Source organism: Rhyacophila brunnea, unplaced genomic scaffold, assembly GCF_057557595.1.
Source record: "Rhyacophila brunnea isolate RB1 unplaced genomic scaffold, BYU_Rbru_1.0 scaffold_8, whole genome shotgun sequence".
In the NCBI taxonomy this organism is placed as follows: domain Eukaryota; kingdom Metazoa; phylum Arthropoda; class Insecta; order Trichoptera; family Rhyacophilidae; genus Rhyacophila; species Rhyacophila brunnea.
Window position 1 is genome coordinate 2,565,307 of NW_028233350.1, and position 23,238 is coordinate 2,588,544.

At 31.9% G+C, this 23,238-nt stretch overlaps 1 protein-coding gene across 1 annotated transcript in view; it reads left to right on the forward strand.

Annotated features, from left to right (window-relative positions):
* Positions 1 to 10,054: 10,054 nt before the first annotated feature.
* LOC147063829 (protein O-mannosyl-transferase Tmtc3-like) overlaps positions 10,055 to 23,238 on the forward strand; it is a 665,469-nt gene continuing 652,285 nt past the window's right edge. The window contains exon 1 of the mRNA XM_085958986.1: positions 10,055 to 10,583. Within this exon, the coding sequence (XP_085815112.1) occupies positions 10,398 to 10,583 (186 nt within the window). The 5' untranslated portion in view covers positions 10,055 to 10,397. The remainder of the gene's footprint in view (positions 10,584 to 23,238) is intronic.

Genomic DNA, 23,238 nt, shown 5'->3' on the forward strand with positions numbered 1-23,238 from the left:
ATTTTCAGTAAAAACTTTCTCTCACCCCTCAAAAAGTCATATTTCCCCACGCACTTCAATTTAGGCGTAAATGGGTTACGACTTGCTTTTCCCAAGAAAAACAATCGAAAAGACTTGACAAACACACGCTATACAAACAATACTGCCACCATACAAATTCTTCGGCGTATAAAACACCCCTAGTCCGAAAATTCCGTTTCTCATTTCATTTCATTCGATGTACGCAATGCGAATCTGGCAACCCCTAAATAAATACCAAGGATGAGTTTCCGGTATTGATTACGCATTTTTATTCGATATTCAAATGTTATGCGAAAATTCTTTGCATTTGAATTTTTAAGACGAATGAATTTTGAAGAAAAAAATCCGTAAACCTCAATCCTTATTATTACCAATAAAATATAATTGGATGGTTTATGTTTATAATATCGCTGAGATCCCCGAATACATTTTTGTATAACAGTCATGACCCAATAATTGAAATAAAATACAATAATACCTATATAAAACATGTTCTTTTATATATATTTAATATCAGGAACAATTTCATCCACTATCTCAGAAAATTATGAAAAATACTGTTTTTTACAGATATTTCATCATCATCAGCCGGGGTCAATCCACTGCTGGATGAAGGCCTCCCCAAGCTTCTTCCAACTCTCTCAGTCCTGTGTCGTTCGCTGCCAGGTATTTCCGCCGAACTTTACCAGTTCCTCGTCAATCCAACGGCTTTTAGGGCGACCCTGTGGCCGTTTCGTGCCCCTTGGGTACCACTGGATGACGGCATTTGTCCAGCGGCCGTCCTTTCGGCGAGCAATGTGCCCCGCCCATCTCCATTTCAGCTGCTTGGCAACGTCTGTTACATCGCGTACTCCTGTCTGCTTCCTAACCCATTCGTTTCTCTTACGGTCCTTTCGCGTGATGCCCAACATACACCTCTCCATGCCTCGCTGTGCGACTCTTAGCCTTTGGACATCTCTCGTGTTGAGGGTCCACGTCTCGCAGCCATACGTGAGTACGAGTAGCACACATTGGTCGAACACCCTACGCTTAAGACACAATGGTAGGTCACTCTTGAAGATACTATTCAGACGTCCGAAAGCACTCCATCCCAGCTTTGTTCTTCGAGCAATTTCATCGTGCATGCTTCCGTCTATGGACACCTGCTGTCCGAGATAGACAGATATTTATAGTGTATATAATATCTATAGATAATATTTAGTGCTCACGTGTTCAATATATTATAAAAAAAGTATCGTTGTTTTTCAATTTGTGTTTGGAGTCAGAGTATGGACATAATAGTTTAAATGAGCAAGTGGCTAACATCAATTTCTCATAAAAACAAATCTTTTCAAACAATCTCCGCTCTGTGGAGGCCCATATTATGATCCTTTAAGGATCGAACAAGTGGTATTAGTCGTATAAATAACTTAACTAATGGTTTTTTCTGAGAATGTCCTCCGAACGAACGAAACCGGTCCTAGTTTTTATTAAGATATGTGGAATTAGTATATATTTTAATATATTGTGTTTTATATTATTTTTGAATGTCTTTTTATCATTGTTTTTGAATGGACCGGTTTCGCGAGAAAGAGATTTATTCGAAAGAGAGAGAGAGGTGTTGTGTAATATCGGCCCATACTAGAATCAGAATAATAGCATATTAGGCATACTATAGAGCTCTACAATATCTTCCAAGAAGAATGTATTTCCGCATTCATTGAATAGCAAAAATTGACAGTGTTCAACCACCTAGGAGTTTGCTGGATACCAGACCAGACAGTCGGAAGTTTTTGGCAGCTGCTTGGACAGAGTTAACCAAAATGCTAAATCAGCTGGCGCAGACACTGGCCCAGGATAGGGGGAGATGGCGCAAGTTTTTGGAATAGGCTAGAACCCGCGCTGGGTTTCAATTGATTTTATTTTTTTAACATATTGTGGACATTACAAATTATAAGTTTAAGACGTTCACAACATGGCTTGAAACATTATTAAAAAGAAAAAAAAGTTATAAAAACGATAAAAATGAAAATATAGAAAGTGAACATAATATAAACATACAAAAGCAGTGAAAATACAATTATACATATTATATAAAAGTACAAAGAAATACACCGAGTTTGCTAAGGAGATCCTATTTAAAGAATTTATAAAATAGCGTCCAATTAAACTCACTCTCACGCAAGTGGAATATATCAGTTGCTGTATCAAGTTGTTGGACCACTGATAATTAATACAATATCTTTCTACCAAGAATTATATTGACACTTATGTAGTAAAGTGATTAGAAAGTTAGGTGGACTATCATATTATATAGGTAATTTAGGTATTTGATTTGTATTTGTAATTCACATTTCAAATTTTGGGGTCGATACTGACCCCCGTAACCGCCCTATTATGTGCATGCCTGATACTACCATTAATGTAACGCGATATTTAATTATGCCCAATGTAAAAGGTTATTAATACAAATAAAGAAATACTATCGACACTAGGGTACTAATTTAAATTCTAATTGATTTATGTATTACCTATATGTTTCTATTGTATTCATTTTTTACAACCCCAGTTTTTACATTTCATTTACTAATAATTATGTGATTATTTTATTATTTCAATTCTTTTTAATGATCGTTTAAGTACTAGGCAAATGACAACAAGAAAATATCTCCGATCAACTGTCTATGAACCAGTAACGAATGTCACCATTTTTACTGCGCTCAATTTGAATCTGATGTATGGGACAAATAATTTTGGATGAACTAATTTACACATATAATAATCAGACATTACTTTGGTCATTCGAATATTCTATAGGTATGTATATTTTTCTTCTGTTGTTTGTGGTTTAACTATTTCTCCAAGTCATATGTTGTAATTAGGGATTCCAATCCCGGGATCCCGAGCTATTTTCGATACCTATGAATCCCGGGATTAGTAAACATAATCCCGAACTTTTCGGGAAAATATAACAGAAAAATTACTTTTAATAACAAATCACTACATTAGAAATAAACTGAATTTGAATGAAGTTTGATTTATACCCATGTGTAAGTCGCCGATTCATTTTATTTTTTCACATAAATTAATAATTGGAAGAAAGAACTGGAGAACTAAAGGTTAGAAAAAAACAATGCTTCGCACTATTAACAAAGTAATTCCACCATGATCTCATACGTTTTACGGCAGTTTCATATTTTGCTGACTAATTAGATATATGAAGCGGAAAGGCAAGTAGACATTGATTATTTGCTTTACTATTTTAAATCTCGCTAATACAATCATTAAGTCTTTACTATCAGAAACAGCAATCTCATATTTAATTCACAATACTCTTTAAATTAAAATATTATTTACTCTATTATACTTATGTATTTCTAAGATTGAACTTATATATACAATATTTACAATAATTTATTGTCTTAAATAGTATAAATTATACTAGATTTATTTTTGACCGATTTTATCAATGTTATTTGTAAACATAAAATTTTTATATTAACAATGGAAAAAAATGCCGATCCCGGGATTGTCAAATTGTAATCCCGAAATCCCGGGATCAGAATTTTGGCTCGGGATTGGATTCCCTAGTTGTAATGTAGGTCCTAGGTACGTCTACAGGATTCAAAAGATGAAGGATCGAACCATTTACATAGTTTACATTTATATGTAGTCATACATGCCGTCTTCAATCCTACGGATTCATTGTCTTTCTAATACTTCGTCTATTGCCATGTTTAATACTTCTGTTCAAGCACTCCCGCATTACAATAAATTAACTTTTTGCCCTGACTACCTAGTCAAGTTGTATTTTAATATTTTTTTAATTTTAAATGTCTTTTTTTATTTAACGATTACTTTTTTCATATGATAATATGTATTATGTTATGTTATCTGTGTCATCTAATAATTGTAGGTAATATTTTATCATTATTTTACTGTATTATTTTTTTACTGCTTTTATTATTTTACATAGAATATTATTATAATATATTTTCATTATTATGAGAAATGACATTATTAATGGACAACGCACTCAATACAATAGCTAGAAAGTAAATTCACGCATAGCGACATTCGCACATGTATAGGTAGACGTCACGCAATTTCCATTATGCGATATTACGCATCGGGAATTTATAGCAATATCACCTTTATTGTAAGAACAGTGTTTCTAGTGTCAATGTTCATTTGAGCGAACCCGTTCGAACCGAGCCATTCGGCAGACCCGACAAAAAGCATCGGGAATTTATAGCAATATCACATTTATTGTAATGGCGTTAGAACAGATTATGCCATTCGGTAGACCCGACAAAAAAGAGAGTGTCATTTTTTCTCCAGATGCTTCGTCCATATTAATGTCATTGATTATGAGTAACTGAAACTATGTCAATTACATGTGTAAAGTGCATGCGGCGTTTATAAATAAATAAAATGCATATGTGTATTGGTAGGTACTGGGCTTCATACTAATAATGAAAGAAACTATCTCATAATAAACATAATTTTGAAAAACAAAGAATAAATTTTGGACCGAGTGGTTACTAGGCGAGTGCTTTCACATCTAAGCTACCGATCTGTATAATATGATTCAATAATATTCCTTATGACTACGATTTAACTGAGTTAATTTAAACTACACAAATCAGGAGGCAATTACTTAATTATAACAGATGTCTACCGCTAGCCAATTTTTTTTATTGTTGACGTTAATGAGCTTATTAATAATGAATTTTTTTATTATTATATATTATATTATGTAAAATGCTAAAAATGTTTGATTCATTATTACCTACCTATAAAAAATGTAAACCTATCGAATGTCCATATTATGTGCGAAGAATTTAATATAAAGTTTTCACGTAGGTATTCGATATTTCACAAATTCTTCAAAACACTTATTTCTAAAAAAACAATAAATGCGCCCCTAGCGATTAAAACAATAAAGTTAAACAGTAGACGAAATAGTCAAATTATCAATATTTAATTACCTAGTGAATAAACGAATCTGTAATGTAAAATTTGTTCCTAAAAATAGTGATTAGATAAGTAGATACTATATGATATATTTTTTAAACTTTCGACAAAAACTACAAAAATTAACACGATTTTGTAATAGATCTAACGGATTTCACCTGACATCTAAATAGGTGCCAACAGAATCTATTGATCCATCGGTACTTGGGTAGTGATAGCTACATTCGATATTGCAATAAACAATAAGATTTGGCACTTCCCCGACGCCATTACTACATCCGTACCCGTCGATAGTATGATTGAGAATGTTCAAGTAATATGAACCTACCCTTAACTTTCACGAAAGTCGTTCAGTCACGTCGTTAGAGTCTTTTTTATGGCAGTCATAATTTATTTTACATAGATATAATAAAATAAAACGTCGCTCCATAAAATCCAAATTACATATTCAGTTAAACTGTTATTAAGTTGAAGTTTTTAATAGGATTTTCTATACCTACTAATACAAAAATATGTGTTGTTGCAAATTTATATACAACTACAAAGTATTAGGCTTCGGCCACATATGTAAGTGCTTCACTAGTGCTGAGCTAGATGCTATGCTTGTCTACTAAAAACACTACTGCCACATTGCACGCGACGTGCTTAGGTACAAATTAATTTGGGAGCGCTCAAGTCAACAACGATGTCACTCTCAAAACTAACCAGAAAGCTACTTCTCACAGAGAAATTAAGTTTAAAATTTAGAAAGTTCGAATTCAAATTCGAACTTGTAGGGTGCATAATATCAATTCATCCCATGCGTCATTATTCATAACCTCAAAATATATGGTGTTTGACGTTTGTCATACTGAAGAAACATCCGCCATCTTGCAAAATCACTAGGTGACACAATAAAAATATCCAACACGTTTGTTCGCCGAGAGACTCACTAGGTGACTAATAGTCACGTAGCGAGACGCGAAGCGTGCGGTGTGGCCATTGCGATGGTATAGTGTGCGTCCGTTCGCTAGGATATGTCACCTGGCACGTAGCCACCAAGCAAGGCACCTGCCTATGTGGCCTTAGCCTTAGTAAATAAATTTGCTCCTACGTTCTAATCATAATATCAGCTTCATTCATAAAATATCATTAATATAGTAAAATGATTCAACAATGGAAATACAAAAGTGTGAATTACAAATGTTTTTACATTTTCCCACACTGTACGTTTTCTATACCTACCGAAATATTTCGAAAACTTACATAATTGGATAAATATTTAGGTTCTTACCTAATTCATATATTTTTATTTAAAAATCGATAAATGAGCAAGTTAATCTGGAAGATGCGTATACGGAATCTCTTCTAATTCGAGGGAATTAGGCAGGGCGATTGTGATTATTGTTACGGCTTCTATTCTCAACTGCACTTACATCAAGCTTATCGCTGTATCTCGCTCAGCGTTACTCCGACTGTCTTGTTTTCTATAAAAACTAACGAACTTACGCTAATGCTGCATGTTTATAAAAAAATATTTTTAACCATATTCACGCATAAACGGTGCATTTGGGCTGATATATAGTATAGCTTATGTCGACAGACTGTTGTGGGAAAACTGGTTGTCAACATATTGGGTCTGAACCCAAATAGTAAAAAAAAACATGTGTTTTTTACCAGATTCGCTCTGCCACTATAATCCATGAAGTTCTATCACACAACAAAAAAGATATTATGTTAGAATTCGTCATCCTGTTTCTAGCCTTCCGTAAAGGATAACTTACCTTTAAGTTATCGGAAATTTGTGCTGTTTTGTTTGCTCTTTAAAAGGAATCGCTATATTTTATCCATCTTTGCTACCCATAACTCTACTCAACTACAATAATACACAACATAAATATAGTATTCAGCAACATCTCTTATATTATTTGGATTCAATTTTCAATCTCTATCAATTATTCCTAAGTCATTAATCGCAATTACAACTTGTTAAAACTAGGATGTCGAATTATTAGTATAAAGAAGGAGTGTAGAGATACTAGGGATGTACGTCTAGCAACAGAATACGAAAAGTGTAGGTAATTTAAAAAAATATTTCATTAAAAGTGTAATAAAAAAGAAACCTAACAAATATTGCTTTAAAGATAAATACTTACAATTTAAAAACTGTATAAAATAATGTGCCTTCGTTGTATGCTTTCATCTTATTATGAAAACATATTAGTTTTTAACAAAAACTGAACGTTTAAATGAAATCACTTTTTACTTAGCTCGTATCGAGCATTTGTATCGTCACAATTATTATATAACTACCTAACATATTATAAATTATCAGTAAAGTTATATTAAATATAATGTTATACATTCTGTTGCTAGATATCTCTAGTAGTAATGCAGTTCCCATTACATAAAATAATTTAATGTCGCTGATTTCTACCTTCGACCAATAGCACAAAATTGATTGCCAGTGTGATAAAAAACAAAAAATAAAAATGTAACGGCTGCATTGTTATCGTGGCGATGTGACAGTAGCACTCCCTTAACTTCCAGGGAGGAAGTAGAAAATACATCTGCGTACGAAGCTTTCTGCGCATGCTCGGGTCGAAAGCTTTTGCGCCGCGATTGAAATGACAACGGTATGTCTATAAAATTAAGTATTTTTTTATATTAAAGTATATTACTACAAATAGAAAATTTTATTATGTTGAGTGCATAGTCTAAGGTTGAGTATGCACATTATAAAAAACGATTATTGTTGGGAATTTTTGAATCAATACTTGTAATAAAACTTTACATATGTACTTAATACTTACTTATATAATTATAACATCACCGTATGGAACTTTTGACACATACAAATTATAGGGGTTTCTAACGAAATTATAATCGCTCAACACAGACAATAATCACGAATACAATTAGAAAGACAATAATATGACTATAGGTATATTTGTATACATATTTTATAGGTTTATTACGAATGTTAAATTAATACCACAATGCCGCAATTTTATGTAGGTGTATAGGTACATAATTAATTGTTAACTGTGTATAATTCAACCAATAAAACTAATCATAACTCTGATATAGGTACTATCAATTATTATAAAAGTAGCGAAAACTACATTCTCAAGATATTAGATTTACAAAAGTTTAAGTTTATTTCTATAGTTTATTTTAATATTATTTTATACTGAAACAACGTTGCAATTTAATAATAACTTAATAATAATCATTTAGTAAATACGTAATAATAAAGTTGATTTTATAATTCATTGGTCTCCATCTCCGATCAATGACGTAATTTATAATATTATTGATTGGATGACCTTGTGTTTTTGATTATATTGTTTGTAATTTATTAATGATTAGTAATCGACCCATCAGTCTATATGCCGCTGGATCGACTAAATAGTTAAGTTCTGCTGAAGTATAAGGCGACGCTTTTAGAAAATCATGCTAGGCTGATCAAGATAATGTTAAATAGTTAATAAATATTAATAGTAACTACAGTCGAACTCGGCTATTACGATCTCGGACATAGCGAGATCTCGGATGTAATGAGGAAACATTCGTTGACATTTGGTTTATGATTTTCTCCATACATTTATTCAATGTTATTACGAGCAACTTATCGGATATACCAAGCTAAAATACTGTTAATGTGTCGATCGTTTAAAAACATTTCGACCTTAAGTAATACAATCTGATCGGACAGGATGCCGCCGGGGACACTAGTTAAGTGTCTACTTGTTGTTTTCGCCGACAATAATGAAAAAGTATCCACGCACATGGTTAAAAAATCCAAGTTTTGTGAAGTCCATAGATATCTACTAGCGTTTATTACAATAAACTACTTCTTTTGTAGTTTATGAAGGCCATGCTTGTTTCGGAGATTTTTACGATGGTTTTCAGATTTATTATTTTCGACTTTTTTGTAATGTGACCGCTCATTTAAAAATACCTATTCTCTGATATAACGAGCAAATTCAGTCGGTTCCATCTTCCTCGTAATTACCAAGTTCGACTGTAAATGGTCATTATTATTGTGTGCTTACCAGAAATATTAATTCGTAATTTCAATTTCATACAAATCTCAATTTCAATAAAAAACATACTACCTACAGCGTGATACAACAAAATATGATCGCTATTATTTTTTACTTTCTGTATTCTGTGATCAGTATCTTTGAAGCCTGCAATATGCAGCCTCCAAGCATACCGCAGTTTCAAGATGGGCGCCCGCAGAGCGCGTGCGCACTAAAACCGGGCAGTGAGCAAAACGGCGGGTCACGTGACACTCTTCACCAGTCGCTCGCGAACTATGATGGCGGCAGGGCTGACAGCCGGCTTCTTCGCCCGCAAATGTGACATTTTGCAAAGAAAACACCGTAACATGAAGATAATCTACGTCAAGTGATCAACCAACTCGACACAGTCGATCCAACGCTTCGTTTCATCCAACTGACAACTGTTTCCGCGGCTATTTATCGAAACATGACGTGTTTAGTGACAGCAAGTCGTATTTCGCCCTGGGTTCTCGCCCGCATGATAGATCGTTGCCCCGTAAAGTACCGGGCAAATGTTACAGTGTTATCAAAAGTGACTTAATCCGTTTGAAAATATAACTGTGGCATAATAATATTGACATACCGTATTCATCGCTTTGTATATTATTGTTATAATTTCTTTCAAAATACATAAAATAAAATTAAAAAAATAATAACATCACCCTAATCGCTGACATTGTACCTAACCTAATTCGTTTAAATTGTGTTGACATAAATATTTAATTTACTAGATTATTTATCTCTAAAAAAAGTGTAATAATTGTTGGATGTTGTCGAGTTAAATAAATAATATTAAAAAAAAAAACATAAAAATACATGTTAATCCTAAGTGTGTACTTACTAATTTTTGTAACAAAAGTAGATGTGATAATAGAAGTTAATCTTAAAATGTTAAAAGTATAAATGTTAAAAATAAAATAAACGTTAAATCTAAATAAAATTCATTTATTTTACAATTTTCAACTTATAAATTTAATAATAAATAAATTATAAACGCTTTCAAAGTTATTTTTATTTTGACAGCTGACACAGGTAGTAAACTTAACCAAACAAAAATATTGTTTCTACATACAAAATAATCGTTGTTGTTTTTATCAGTGGCTAAGTAATTAAATTAATTAATCGTAAATTAAAAAAATATTTGCCTTGATGTGAAACATTTAGTGTCCGTTAATAATAATATTGTAAGTGTAGTGTTGTTGCCTTCGTTTACTTAGTTGTGTTTTTGTAAAAAAAAAGCCAAACATTCGGCCGCGCCATTCTCAACTGACAGCCACTAATGCCAACCGCATAATAAAAACACACAACGACCGAATAAATTAAATCGCAGTGAAACCGGTTCGATTGTTCTTTTTTTAAATATTGTGCAAGATGGCGATCTCCTACGGGCTCTCCGCTATCGTAGTGCTGACATGCTTCTTGGTCTATCACAACTGCATCTATTGCGGTTTTGTTTTTGATGACATTAGCGCAATCAAAGACAACAGGGATCTGAGACCTCACACGCCGATCAAAAATATATTTTTGAACGACTTCTGGGGCACACCGATGCATAAGGTAAGAATATTGACCTCCGCCTCATGCTCTCTTCAGGATGTATTACGACCTTCACCGTATCCTTGAAACACCGAAATAGTCGAAGCGAGTTTCGTTCACCTCTACGGACACAAGACCGAAGAATAACACAATAATTAGGAAGTATCAAACTACTCTTTCGTAACACATAATACTTCCCACGGAGTTATTTTATATTTATATCATAATTACATAATAATTGTATCGGCCTGCTGTTTTTATGCCACTGTTCTCATGAACATAGATAAAGAACAAACATTTTGGACACCTTACACATGTTACAAAAGGTAAATGTATAAAATGGGTAGGTAAGTTATAATAAATTGTATTCAATATGTCAGTAAAATATTAGAGTATAGGTACCTATTATTTCATTCGACATAAGACCGTAGTATAAAATACAGACTCATCTTTATATAAGTAAATTCAATTTTGAGTTATATACTGATTTTTATTGCTATCTGCAAAATACTTGATCTTACATACCTACCTATAATAATTTCAGAAATCTTAACAAGTACCTACCTAATACAATTTTATTTCAAATCGAAAAGGTCAGCTTGAAAATTCACTTTGGCCTTTTGGCGAAATTAATGTTTTGACTTTATTAAATTTATAAAAAAGTCGAATTGGAATCGATGAACGTTTGCCTCTTTTATTCGATTTACTCAGTCACGGAAGAGAACCGATGACGTCGTGGATTTTTTTTCTTTTCAATTATCTATTGATAGCTTGTATTATATAATAAATCATTGTCTTTGGTACCAACTAAGCTTGGCATTACTTCTTCGCAATAATTAACGTGATCGTTCAGTGTGATACTGCACATAAGTAGGTACTTCAATAAATTAGAAAACATTTCAATTGCATTTAACTATTAGTATAAGCGCACCTGCATAAATAAACGTTGCTAGCTGTATTATAAAACAATTTTTATTCATATATTATATAAGTTAGAAACAGGTGTGAATCTACCTAAATATATTAGGTTTATTTTTTGGTTGAAAGGTCAACACGAAATCACTTTCAACATCGCATATGTTGGTTCTATTATTAGAGAATTTCATTCAATAATATGCCTCCAAACTTTCAAATGAATCACAACAAAATAGATTTTACGAATTCCAAAAACAGACTGTTTTATTTTCGAAAATATACGGAATTTACTACAGTGTTGTTTTTAACATGCATCAATTTATTATTTCAATGTTTGGCACAGATAACGTACATAAATAAATACATACTGCTTACAAAAAATTGAAATACACTTTTATAGGGATTTATTTAATTTTTGTTTCAATATGTTTTACTTTGACAATTATTCATATTTAATATATTTAGCTATGTAAGTACTTATAATAACGCTATCTATCAAAAATACTAGTTTCGAGATAATGTTTGTGTCATAGGTGTCATACAAATTAAATAGTTAACTTACATATAGGTATGTTTATTTTATTTTTTCTGCGGTTTACAGTATAATTATGATAATGGTAGAGTTTTATGTTTACCATTATTAAGAGTGGGGTATATTAGTTATCCCACTATTGCATTGAAGTTACAGGACAATATTAATATGTAGGTAAATGCAACAGCGGCATTTTTTCATATACATTGGGGACCAGCTTTCATCAATCGATTGACATCCTTATTTCAAAATCGAGTTTTTTCATTTTATCTCACTGTTGCTTTCAGGTAGCGATACTTGCTTTTTATGATTTTAAAACAGAATAAACGTTTTATTTGACAGTACGCCACTGTTTTATTAGGTAAGTATGTATTTGTCAATTGAATATTCAAAAATTAAACATTATTATACGGTATTTAATAATATTCATTTTAAACAACGGTGTAATTATGTCGAGTTTATCAGGCGTGGTTTTATTAATTTTGTAGTATTAACCCGTAATTATTCCCGTAATTCATACATAGTTAAATAACAGTAAAGTTCTACTCCAAGAAAATCGAATTTTAATTTCGTCTTTTCGAAAATGTTTTCTGTCATTAAATATTCATATGAAACTCGTGTAATGGAAACAGTGCGCAGGTACCTAGCGAAAAATCATTTTGAACTGAGCTCTTTAGAAAACAATGACTATAAAATTAATATCAGGCGTAAAGGGTAAAGCGCTCAATTATTGCTAAATGCGGAAAATTTAATAAACGTATTTTATAAGCACTAAAAAGAGGGGTAGTATCCGGCATGCCCGTTTCAATAAATGTCATCCAGATTATTTATTCAATTAATTATTCGTCTTTATCCTTACTAAAAAATAGAAAGGTCGGCGTCGAGTTTCAAAGACCTTCTAATCTAAATCTCTGAAAACATGACCTTCGCTATTGACTTGCTTTTGTAGCGATATTCGAGGAAACGGACCTAACATGAGCAATAAAACCGTAAATATCTTTCAATAAATTTATAGATTTATTTGAATTTCGGACACTCGGTTCCACAGATAATCATTGAATGGTATTATGTACATAGTTGTAAAATCAGTTAGTTACGTTATTTTGGTTTTTTGTTTTGGTAGTAATTTTTCTACCATGCATTGGTTCACCAACTACAACCAAATTGAGCTCCTCCCGCAGGTAAATATTATATAGTTTCAAATTTTGCTATCTGCATTTTAAAAAACCAAATTTTTGGTTTGACAATAGCTTTAAATTAAATATTTATTTGTACATAATTTGAAACACCTTGGTACTTACCTGTAATTTGAACCTGCATCCGTCGAATTCCGACCAATGTAATTTAAAAAAAAATGGCGTCCGGTACAAAGTATGCACACTAACAGCTCGATGGAATTTGAATTAAAATTTTAACTTTTCCATTTGAATCGGTGATGTTTGGTGCATATAAACGTATTCAAATAAACGTATTCAATGCTTAAAAAATCTAACACTTCAATTTTTCAATGCATGTGTAAATTCTTTGTGTAGGTACTTAGTACTTATTGTCATGATTTTTTACTACTTTGATTAATTACCTATATAAACAAAAAGTAACTATTATAGTATGTGTCATTTGTGAGTTTTTCATTGGTGAATTATGCATAGTTCTTGAAAATTCTGAAAGGCGAGACCCGGGTCGTAATAAATGTCTCGAAGTACAAAATTTAAATCAATGAGAGTTCAAATCATGCTTGTGCAGTATCAAATGGTAGATTCTTAAATATTGTGCAAAATTCGTTGAATAAAAATAAGTGCTACCTTAAATAATTAAGTAATTACTTAAAACGTTTTTAATAATCTACCGTTCATATACTTAAGTACTTAGGTAAAACATATTTTTTGTTAAATATGAGTGTGTTGATGGTCACAGTGATTTTCTAGAATTTTCTCGCGATTGTTTTACGGGGACTTAATAACGTTTGAAACTGTGGCTCAATTATGTTACAATCTGAAATTACTTGTATACTTAGTCGATAACATCTATAGTGGCCAATACCACTTGTGTAATAGAAAAATATTATATTCTAACAATTAGATATAATTGGTTTTAGGTCATTCTCTTTCCCTATTTGCATTAATGTATAATTTATTTAACACTGTGCTAGCTACCCGGTACTACTCCCTATGGGAACAAATGTGATATGGTGTGAGACTTGCTATTTGATCGTAAAAAATAAAACTAGTAAGTAGGTGTAGGTGTAGGTAGTGAAAAATATACTTTTAATATAACATCGAAGTGGAAAATAATAATAATAATAATAAGATAATAAAATTTAAATTGTCCACTCCGTGCCATAGTTTGTTTAGATAATATGGCATTTTTAAATCTATGCTAGGCAAAAGTTTGAATGAAGGTTGATGATAAATCCATACAGAAAAAAACGTTTTTACGTACCTAATTCTTCAGCGAGTAATACGAATGGCGACAACACTACATTCATTTGTTTTAAATATCAGTAATCGAGTAGGTATTCAGAAGAAATTTTGAATACCTATTCGACCTGACAAAAATTGTTGCATCTCAAAATACCCCTTTATAATATTTACTTAAAAACACAAATTATTTGTCAAAAAAAATAATGTATTTACGATCGTTAGTACTTAATATTTTCTTAGGGGTTTTTTACAATTATTAGTTCTCTCGTGTGATAAGATACGTTTACCTGTGCATATCAGTGGCGAAGGGTGGAGGTAGGCGGTTGAGATCCGCACAAAAATAGTGCACATTAAACATTCTTAGTCATACGTATTTATATTTATTGTACTAAGACTACAATTTAGGTATGCTTCTGCATGGTTTGGTTTTCGCAAGGTTTAATTGAATTTTAAAAACTAACCTACACCATCTGTAAATTGTTGTATTATTTCAATGAAAACAAATACGTATGACCGATAAAGTTTCGTGTGCAATATTTATGGCGGATATTAACAGCTTACCTCCACCCTTCGCCACTGGTACATATTATTATTAATATATATAGTGCAGAAGCATACCTACCTGGCATTCAAAGTGTTTGTTTCATAAAAGATAAATTTGCATTCTTAGGTATTCTATGGGTACACTTTCAACACTTCTCACATAAAACTATTGTCCTCAATCCTGAATAGCACTATACTTAGATAGGTGCCTACTTGCTGAATGACAGTGTTGCTAGAATCCATACAAAGTCTACCCTAGGGCAATATAATCCCCACAGTTCTTTTTAAATAGCCTGAACTATTTCTTGCGATAAATACCTACTTACTTAGCGCTTGAAGTGATTCACGGATACCTTTTCAAAAGAGTTTAAACGTCACGATACTTCACTCAATGTATTTAATGTGTGTGTAGTGAAATAAGAAAGTGATAATAATCCTGTTTATGAAACCTAACCTACGTACATACCTATGCATTCCGTAATGTACCGATTTATACTTATATATCTTTATACAAATTAAGTACTTACTCTGTTTATATACGTATTGAAATTTAAAAATTAAACAAAAAATCAATATACTTGTATAGACGTCCACGATGAAAACTTGAGAGGGATGTGCCCTAAATAATATGTGCTTTAAAATGGAAAATTTATGTTATATTATGAGTCTTAGACGGAACACTCCGTAATCTGTATGTAAATACATAATTTGAAAACACTTCAGGCATATAACCGCTAGAAAAAAATCTTTTTTTAGATAAACGTCATCCAGCAGATTCGCACATATGTGCTCTGACCACTAAGCTATACGTGCCTTATCTAATTGCGACAAAGTTAACTCATGATTAGACACCGGACATCTGGAGTCCTTTTTTTTTTGGGACGGACTCGAATATTACAACATTTTTTAATTAAAAAATGCGTTAATAATTTATGGAACCTATGTTTTTCAGAAAAATAAGTTGTACGATGTAGTAGGTACAATGAAATATGAAATAAATGATATTGATAATATGTGCAAGAGACTTTATCGATACTTAATTATATAGAAACGCTGCTATTAGTAGATATACTATACTATTTAGAAAAATTAATGAAGCGCTTACGTAAAGAGTGGAAGAATTAGTTGTTAATAGTAATATCTATAATATTTAATAATATTCCACTTTTTATATACCTATTATTGAAATCAAAGTTTAAAATTTCTACTAAACTACTTTTATTTTCACTATCAAATAACAAATCACACTTGCTCCCATAATGAGAAGGACCTGACAGCTAGTGTATTATTAAAATCGTACCAAATCTGAATGATTTCGTATATTATGTTCATACTACGAAAATATATAATATGAAAACATATTATTATATTATATGGATTTATGGATAGGTAAAATGGGGAATATCGGACCTACGTGGTTAATGAAACCCTTTAGAAAAAGTTTCGTACGAAAGATACTTCAAATCGTACTTTTGTGTTTCAAGCAAGTGGTTGGACATATTGAGATATTCAATTTTAATATATAGGTACTGATGTTGTAATGTTTTTTTTTGACATTTTTACAGGCCATTTTCAAACACTTTATATTCATCATGCAAAATATGTAAGGACATGCGTTTTCTGTTAATTGCTACTCCCTAATACTATAAATTATATATCATAGTATTATTTCAATGAAATATATAAACCCGATATAATTATTTATTTCGGGAGTTATCAAAATGATACAATCATAATTAGTCGACATTGATACATTGTGTATATATATTACCTAATACCATTGATAATAAATTATTTTATCAAGAAAATATTAGATATAAATAGGTATAACACAGTTGCAGTGCATACCATTTGCCTTAACAAGTTGACCTTGGTTCTAATAGTTCATTGCTTTATCCAATCTGGGAGTTCACACATGAAACTATAATTTGATGTTATAGTAATATGGTAGAAAAAACAAAAAAAACTTAACCTGCGCGTTTGTTAACTGATCTACGTATTTTCTTAAAATCCGAGATCACTTCAGTTTTGACGATTATGGATTATAGCTTAAAATTGTTTACTTGTTTTTAATTAGTGAGTAGGTATATTTCGTGATATTTCACATTAGCTGGTTCCATTGTTTACGGGAAATGACGTTTTAACGGGCTTACCTATTGAATGTATTAATAGTATGTAATATATTCATTACGGGTTTTCACAAACACTTCAGATAATCAAAATTTGTTTTTTACTTGATCCTTTACTAATAGGTAAGAAGGTTTTAACAATCTTTTATTATGTCAATGTGCATTTACGATCGGTGAGTGCGCATAGTGCACGAAGAAGCCAGAAGGCATAACCCGGTCGTAAATAATGACTAATAGAATACCTAGTACAAAACATAAATCAATTGGAATTTATTGATTAATATTTTTGCCACTCGTACCCGTTAGATATAGGGACCATTATACCACTTTCCTCTAGAAGGTATATAAGGTACTTTTAAACACTTTGTACATTTTGCATTTTTGTTTATTGTTATTAAATCTTAGTTGATATTATTCTTTTGACTTATTAACTTAAAAATAACAACAATGGATGAAATATAATATTCCTAAATATTATAATATGTCACATATATAATATTGTGTAAGTATATAATATATAATTATCAAGCCTCGATAGCGAAGGCTGCGTGACTAGCAAATGCACTTACGACCTATGTAAACCTGCCGTTCATATTGTTTTAAAAGCACTATAGATGGTTGCACTATTATATCTAAAATGTAAACATAAATTTATATACAATATTGGTATGTACTACAGCTGATGATGATACATACTATCGTATGGAAAATAATTCATTTTTAAGTTGTGGACTTCTTGTACGTATCATGCCACAAAAGCAATAAAATCGTCTTCAAGTTTTTGTCATTGGTCGGGAACCTTTTTTGATACATACACCTACGGTAGGTGAATTTTAAACACAGCAAATTTTTCACAGTTTTGAAGTTACGCTATTTCTTAATGTATATAAATCAGTCATTTAATAAATAAGGACAAATATCACCAACAAGTTAGTTCAAGTAAACAATCGACTCCCACGTCCTCTATACTTAATTGACTTTTTATGCAATAATATGTACCTACCTATATTTTGTACTGTTATTCAATTGAAAATGTCCATTAGGATAAAATCGGTTGAATATCAACATTATGGAATAAATGTGGAAAAAGTACGAAAGTACATATTATAAAGTGTTTTAATGAAATATGTATCTAGGTACCAGTCGTTTTATGTGATGAATAGTTCTTTACACTTTATAATATGTAAGTATTTAAATCAAATACATAATATAATCATATATCAGATAATTGCTTTTTAATAACAACATTTAAATATAATGCTAATTATGTCGAATGGCCACCTAATCGGCGCGCCTTTAGCGTACAATGTATTAAATGGGACGGCGGGACTTTTTTTAACGTTACACACCTACAAACTTACCTGTAGAATGGCCAAAAATGGAACTACGAATTACCATAGGACGCCATTTTGAAAATTTCATTCGAATGTCAAATTTTGTCCAGTTACTAGTCTTGATTGGGTAGTTTTCGACAATGGCTCCATTTTTTTTGTAGTACTTATTCCACTTTTAATCAATAAATTAGGACCGGTTTCGTCCGCCTCAGAGGGACATTTTCAACTGAATCTTCCCTTGTTCGGTTGAAAATGTCCCTCTGATGCGAACGAAACCGGTCCTAATTTATTGATTAAAAGTGGAATAAGTACTACAAAAAATGCGTTTTTTAAATTAAACAACAATAAATATTAACGTAATACAATCACTAAGTGAAAATCTGAAGTATTAAATGGGACGGCGGGACTTTTTTTTAACGTTACACACCTACAAACTTACCTGTAGAATGGCCAAAAATGGAACTACGAACTACCATAGGACGCCATTTTGAAAATTTCATTCGAATGTCAGATTTTGTCCAGTTACGAGTCTTGATTGGGTAGTTTTCGACAATGGCTCCATTTTTTTTGTAGTACTTATTCCACTTTTAATCAATAAATTAGGACCGGTTTCGTCCGCCTCAGAGGGACATTTTCAACTGAATCTTCCCTTGTTCAGTTGAAAATGTCCCTCTGATGCGAACGAAACCGGTCCTAATTTATTGATTAAAAGTGGAATAAGTACTACAAAAAAATGCGTTTTATTAAATTAAACAACAATAAATATTAACGTAATACAATGACTAAGTGAAAATCTGAAGCAATATTATATTGCAAAACCTTTAGAAGAATGCAATTACGGCTTACGCAATACATAATATTATAATAGTAGGTTCAAACGAATATTTTCAAGGATGTCTCGCATCTACAGATGTACGCCACTGGTATTTTGAAGATGAAATTTCTTACGATCGATTTGATGAAATTCTTCAATGTCAATAGTTTATAATCAAATAGACCAGTTTGGGCAGAGCATCCTCAAAATACTTAAATATCTAAAGAAATAAACAAGTAGGTATGTGACTTTTTTATCGATATGTAGGTACGGTATTGTTGCTTGATAATACTAATAGGTATCAATATGATACATTTAGAACATAAAACGGGTCAGCGGACAAAATCTTCCAATATTTGTATTTATATTAGTGGTAGGGTACGCAAAAGCTATTCGATATTTAATTATGAAAAAACATATTCTACACGCATTTTATAAAAATGGTTTACCATTACTTACCTGCAATAAAACAAACCATCAATTTTGTAATGCGACCTTTTTAATTGCATTTTGCGAATTTGAATTCGTTTGTCGTTGCCGCAAGTCGCGTTATAATATTGGCAAGACGATTATCTTAATTACATTAATTACCATCGCACCTGAGCTGCCAGAAAAAACAACTGACAAATTGTAGAAATCCATACTAAGAATCATTTGGGCAAAAGTCTCCTTAGGATATTGGATTCGTCCACCAATTTAATGTGTTTTTTTATGGGTTGACGGTTAAAAACTTCAACAGGCCGGCCTTTACTCATGATTTTTACGATAGGTAATCTTTCAAGCGCTTTCAAAATTGCGTTACATATTGGCAATCAGATTTTGTATTTTAAATCAAAGTATTACCTTAATTACTAACCGGTGTCAGGATCATTACAAACTTTTGTCATATCATCGTACTTGCAATTGCCAATAATTTAATAAACTATTTTTATTCAACGACAAAAAATACGACAAACATTTTTCGAGTAGTTATATGTTTCTGAAAAGTGTTTTAAATTGTGTATTTTAAATAAAAAAATGTTACATTCTTAAATCTTGCGAACTATTCGTTGTATAAGAAAAACTAGTTTATTAATTGAACATACATGTTCGTTCAGCATGTGTATTCATGTATGTTCAATATATGGAATGTTACATTCTCAAAATCTTGTGAATTATTTATTCCTTTTAATAAAGAATTTGGTTTATTAAAAATTATTAGCAAGTTCAAGTAGACGTTATAACTAAAAATATTTAGCGAGAGCCGGGCGTCGGTTAGTAATTAAGGTAATAACGTCGGTGTTTTGTAAAAAGGGCGAATCAACCATTTTGGCGAAATCGAGGTTTTAATGAAAATACAATATGTACTCCACTAGCTTTGTCGTGTAAAAACGGCGAATTTTTATCTCCACAGGAAAGTACTTAAAAACGATAATCGACTAAAATTGAATTAATTAAAATTACGAAATAAAAAGCAAATGTGACATATTAGGCCTTTTAAAATATTATATAATAATACCCATTATAATGACAGTATTCTTTGTAAGCTTTATTATAAACTTGTTAGACATTTATAATCATCTACAAGTAAAAAACAAATAAATGTCAAAAGTTAAAAATCCTCCTCCTGTAAAGTAGCATGTTGGTTAATTCGCCCTTTTTACAAAACACCGACGAAATATTCCTTGATTTAATGCACAACAATCGATAATCAATAATAACGCAATTTGATAAGCATTTCATGTATAATCAACTAAACCTACGTAACCTACTAGTTTAAATTGTCGTCATTAGATAGGAGGCTCGTAGCATAATTGGATAATGCACAGATTGGCGCGACAACAATGGTTATATATGGGTTTAAATCCCGTCGAGTTTCGTATTTTTGTTTCAAATATATTTTTTTTCTAGTGGGTATATATCTAAGGTGTTTTCAAGTTATGTATATTAATAAGTATGTTGTGGCATTTTTTTATGCACGTCACGCAATTTGTTTGCATCTAAACTCCGATATTAAGATAGATTTAATATAAATTACATTTTCGAATGAAAGATTAAGGTCTTGTAGGGCGTAATGGTTCGCCCTGGCATGGCGTGATCAATAATTGCGTCTCCATTTAGCGCTGTCTTCGCGTCTGGATGGCGACCCGCAGACCAACAACGTCTTAGCCCGACCGCCCGCCAACCGCCATCAAATTAATTAATAAATCCCCACATGATTCGATGAAATAATATTACCACAGTCCGCCAAGTGATACGTAGCAAATTAATAAGCCACGACTGCCACAGCGTCTGGTTTGGTAAATTGTTGAATAACTAAATAAGCTCTTCCTATTAGTAAGCATTTAGTTGTATTACTTCCATTACTGGTTTTCTTGGATTTATTGTCTAATACTTAGGCCTATATAATGATATAATTAAATAACATTCGCTATTGTACGATGTTTAATACCACAACATGAATAGGAACTGCCGCTGGCGACAGATTTGATATTTACAGTTTGTTGAAAATTATTATTACTTCGAGATAGTACTTGGATTTATAATTATGATCATCATTATCAGACGGTGTTGAACCATTACTGGATAAAAGCTTCCACTCTTATCAATCTATAATTTTTCGCTACCACATACCTACTTCCTCTGAACACAATGAGTTGATTTTAGGAGTGATTATTTAGTACTATATGACTGATTTGCTAAAACGTATAAGACCCATTGCGATTTCATCAGTTTGGTGACCTTGATTTATATATGGTTATATTGCATTATGGCCAACATGCATCTTTCCGTGACAAGTCGGAAGTATTTGTATTGTATAGTAAGGGTTTACACTTTACAGGCGGCTCTAGTGGTTCAGTGCGTAAAATGCTGCCCTTCCATCCGGGAGCTCTGTGGTGAGGACACATTTAATATTGTGATTTTCTCAAAGCCTGGGTGTTTGTGATTGTTCAAACTTACTAACAACCATCTTGTACGAAAAAGCAACATATGGTTATTAATAATATTAAAAAAAATAACCGTCTGCACATAAAGCGGTTACGACACTTTTGAAGATAAGTACAAGTCAGGCGTTACAGCCTCTCCCTGCCATATAATGTAATGACAAAACGAATTTATATCCTTAAAAGTCAGATGAGTCAGTGAATTTCTTCGTTATATGAAGTTCTGAAGTGTGACAGCTCAAAAGTAATAAAATAGTGGAATCAATAAGTACGTTATATACCGACACGAAATAAATGTATGAATATTTTTGGCAAATTAAATGACTTTTGAGCTTCCGATTCGGTTATGGCGAAATCAGCCGCACAACGATCAAAAAAGTATCGACACATAAAACAACTCTTAATAATGAGAAACTCATTAAAGTGGACGCATAACACGTAACAAATCCGCAGTGATACTTCTTTAAGAAATAAAGTAGGAACTCATTCACATTGTGGTAGTTACACATTTGCGTGTGCATAAGTATCATTTTCTAACAATAAATTTGAAACTAAATAAAACAATATATTTTGAGGCTTAGAAATAGTAAGTAGGTACGTTAATATAACGCCCATTTTCTCCTCTAGAAAACATGATAGTACTTATTTTATATTTTATGCTAAAAGGAATTAATAATTAAAAAGAAACAATTCAAATTTCATCTCAGGGTTTACCATCTTTGTCATAAATCATGTGTCCTATCAACATCTTCTGGGTCCCGTATTTAATATTCAAGGCATACAATTTCTTTTTCCGGACGTCCCGTGGCGACTCCATTTCTTGAGCGATGAGGTGGGTCATAGGCTTAAATAAGTTGATTTACCCTGATTTAGATAAGACCACCAAAGTTTCATCGGCTACTCTCAACGGGTCGGATTAAGTGTGACGTAAGACGTCGACTCGATCTTTAGCCAACACTAAACTAAGGCAATCTAGAACAAATAGCTAGGTGGCTGTACACTACTTACTGAAACTGTTCTAGAGATATTTTACTTCGTGAAAACTTTGAGGGCCACTAAGCTTAC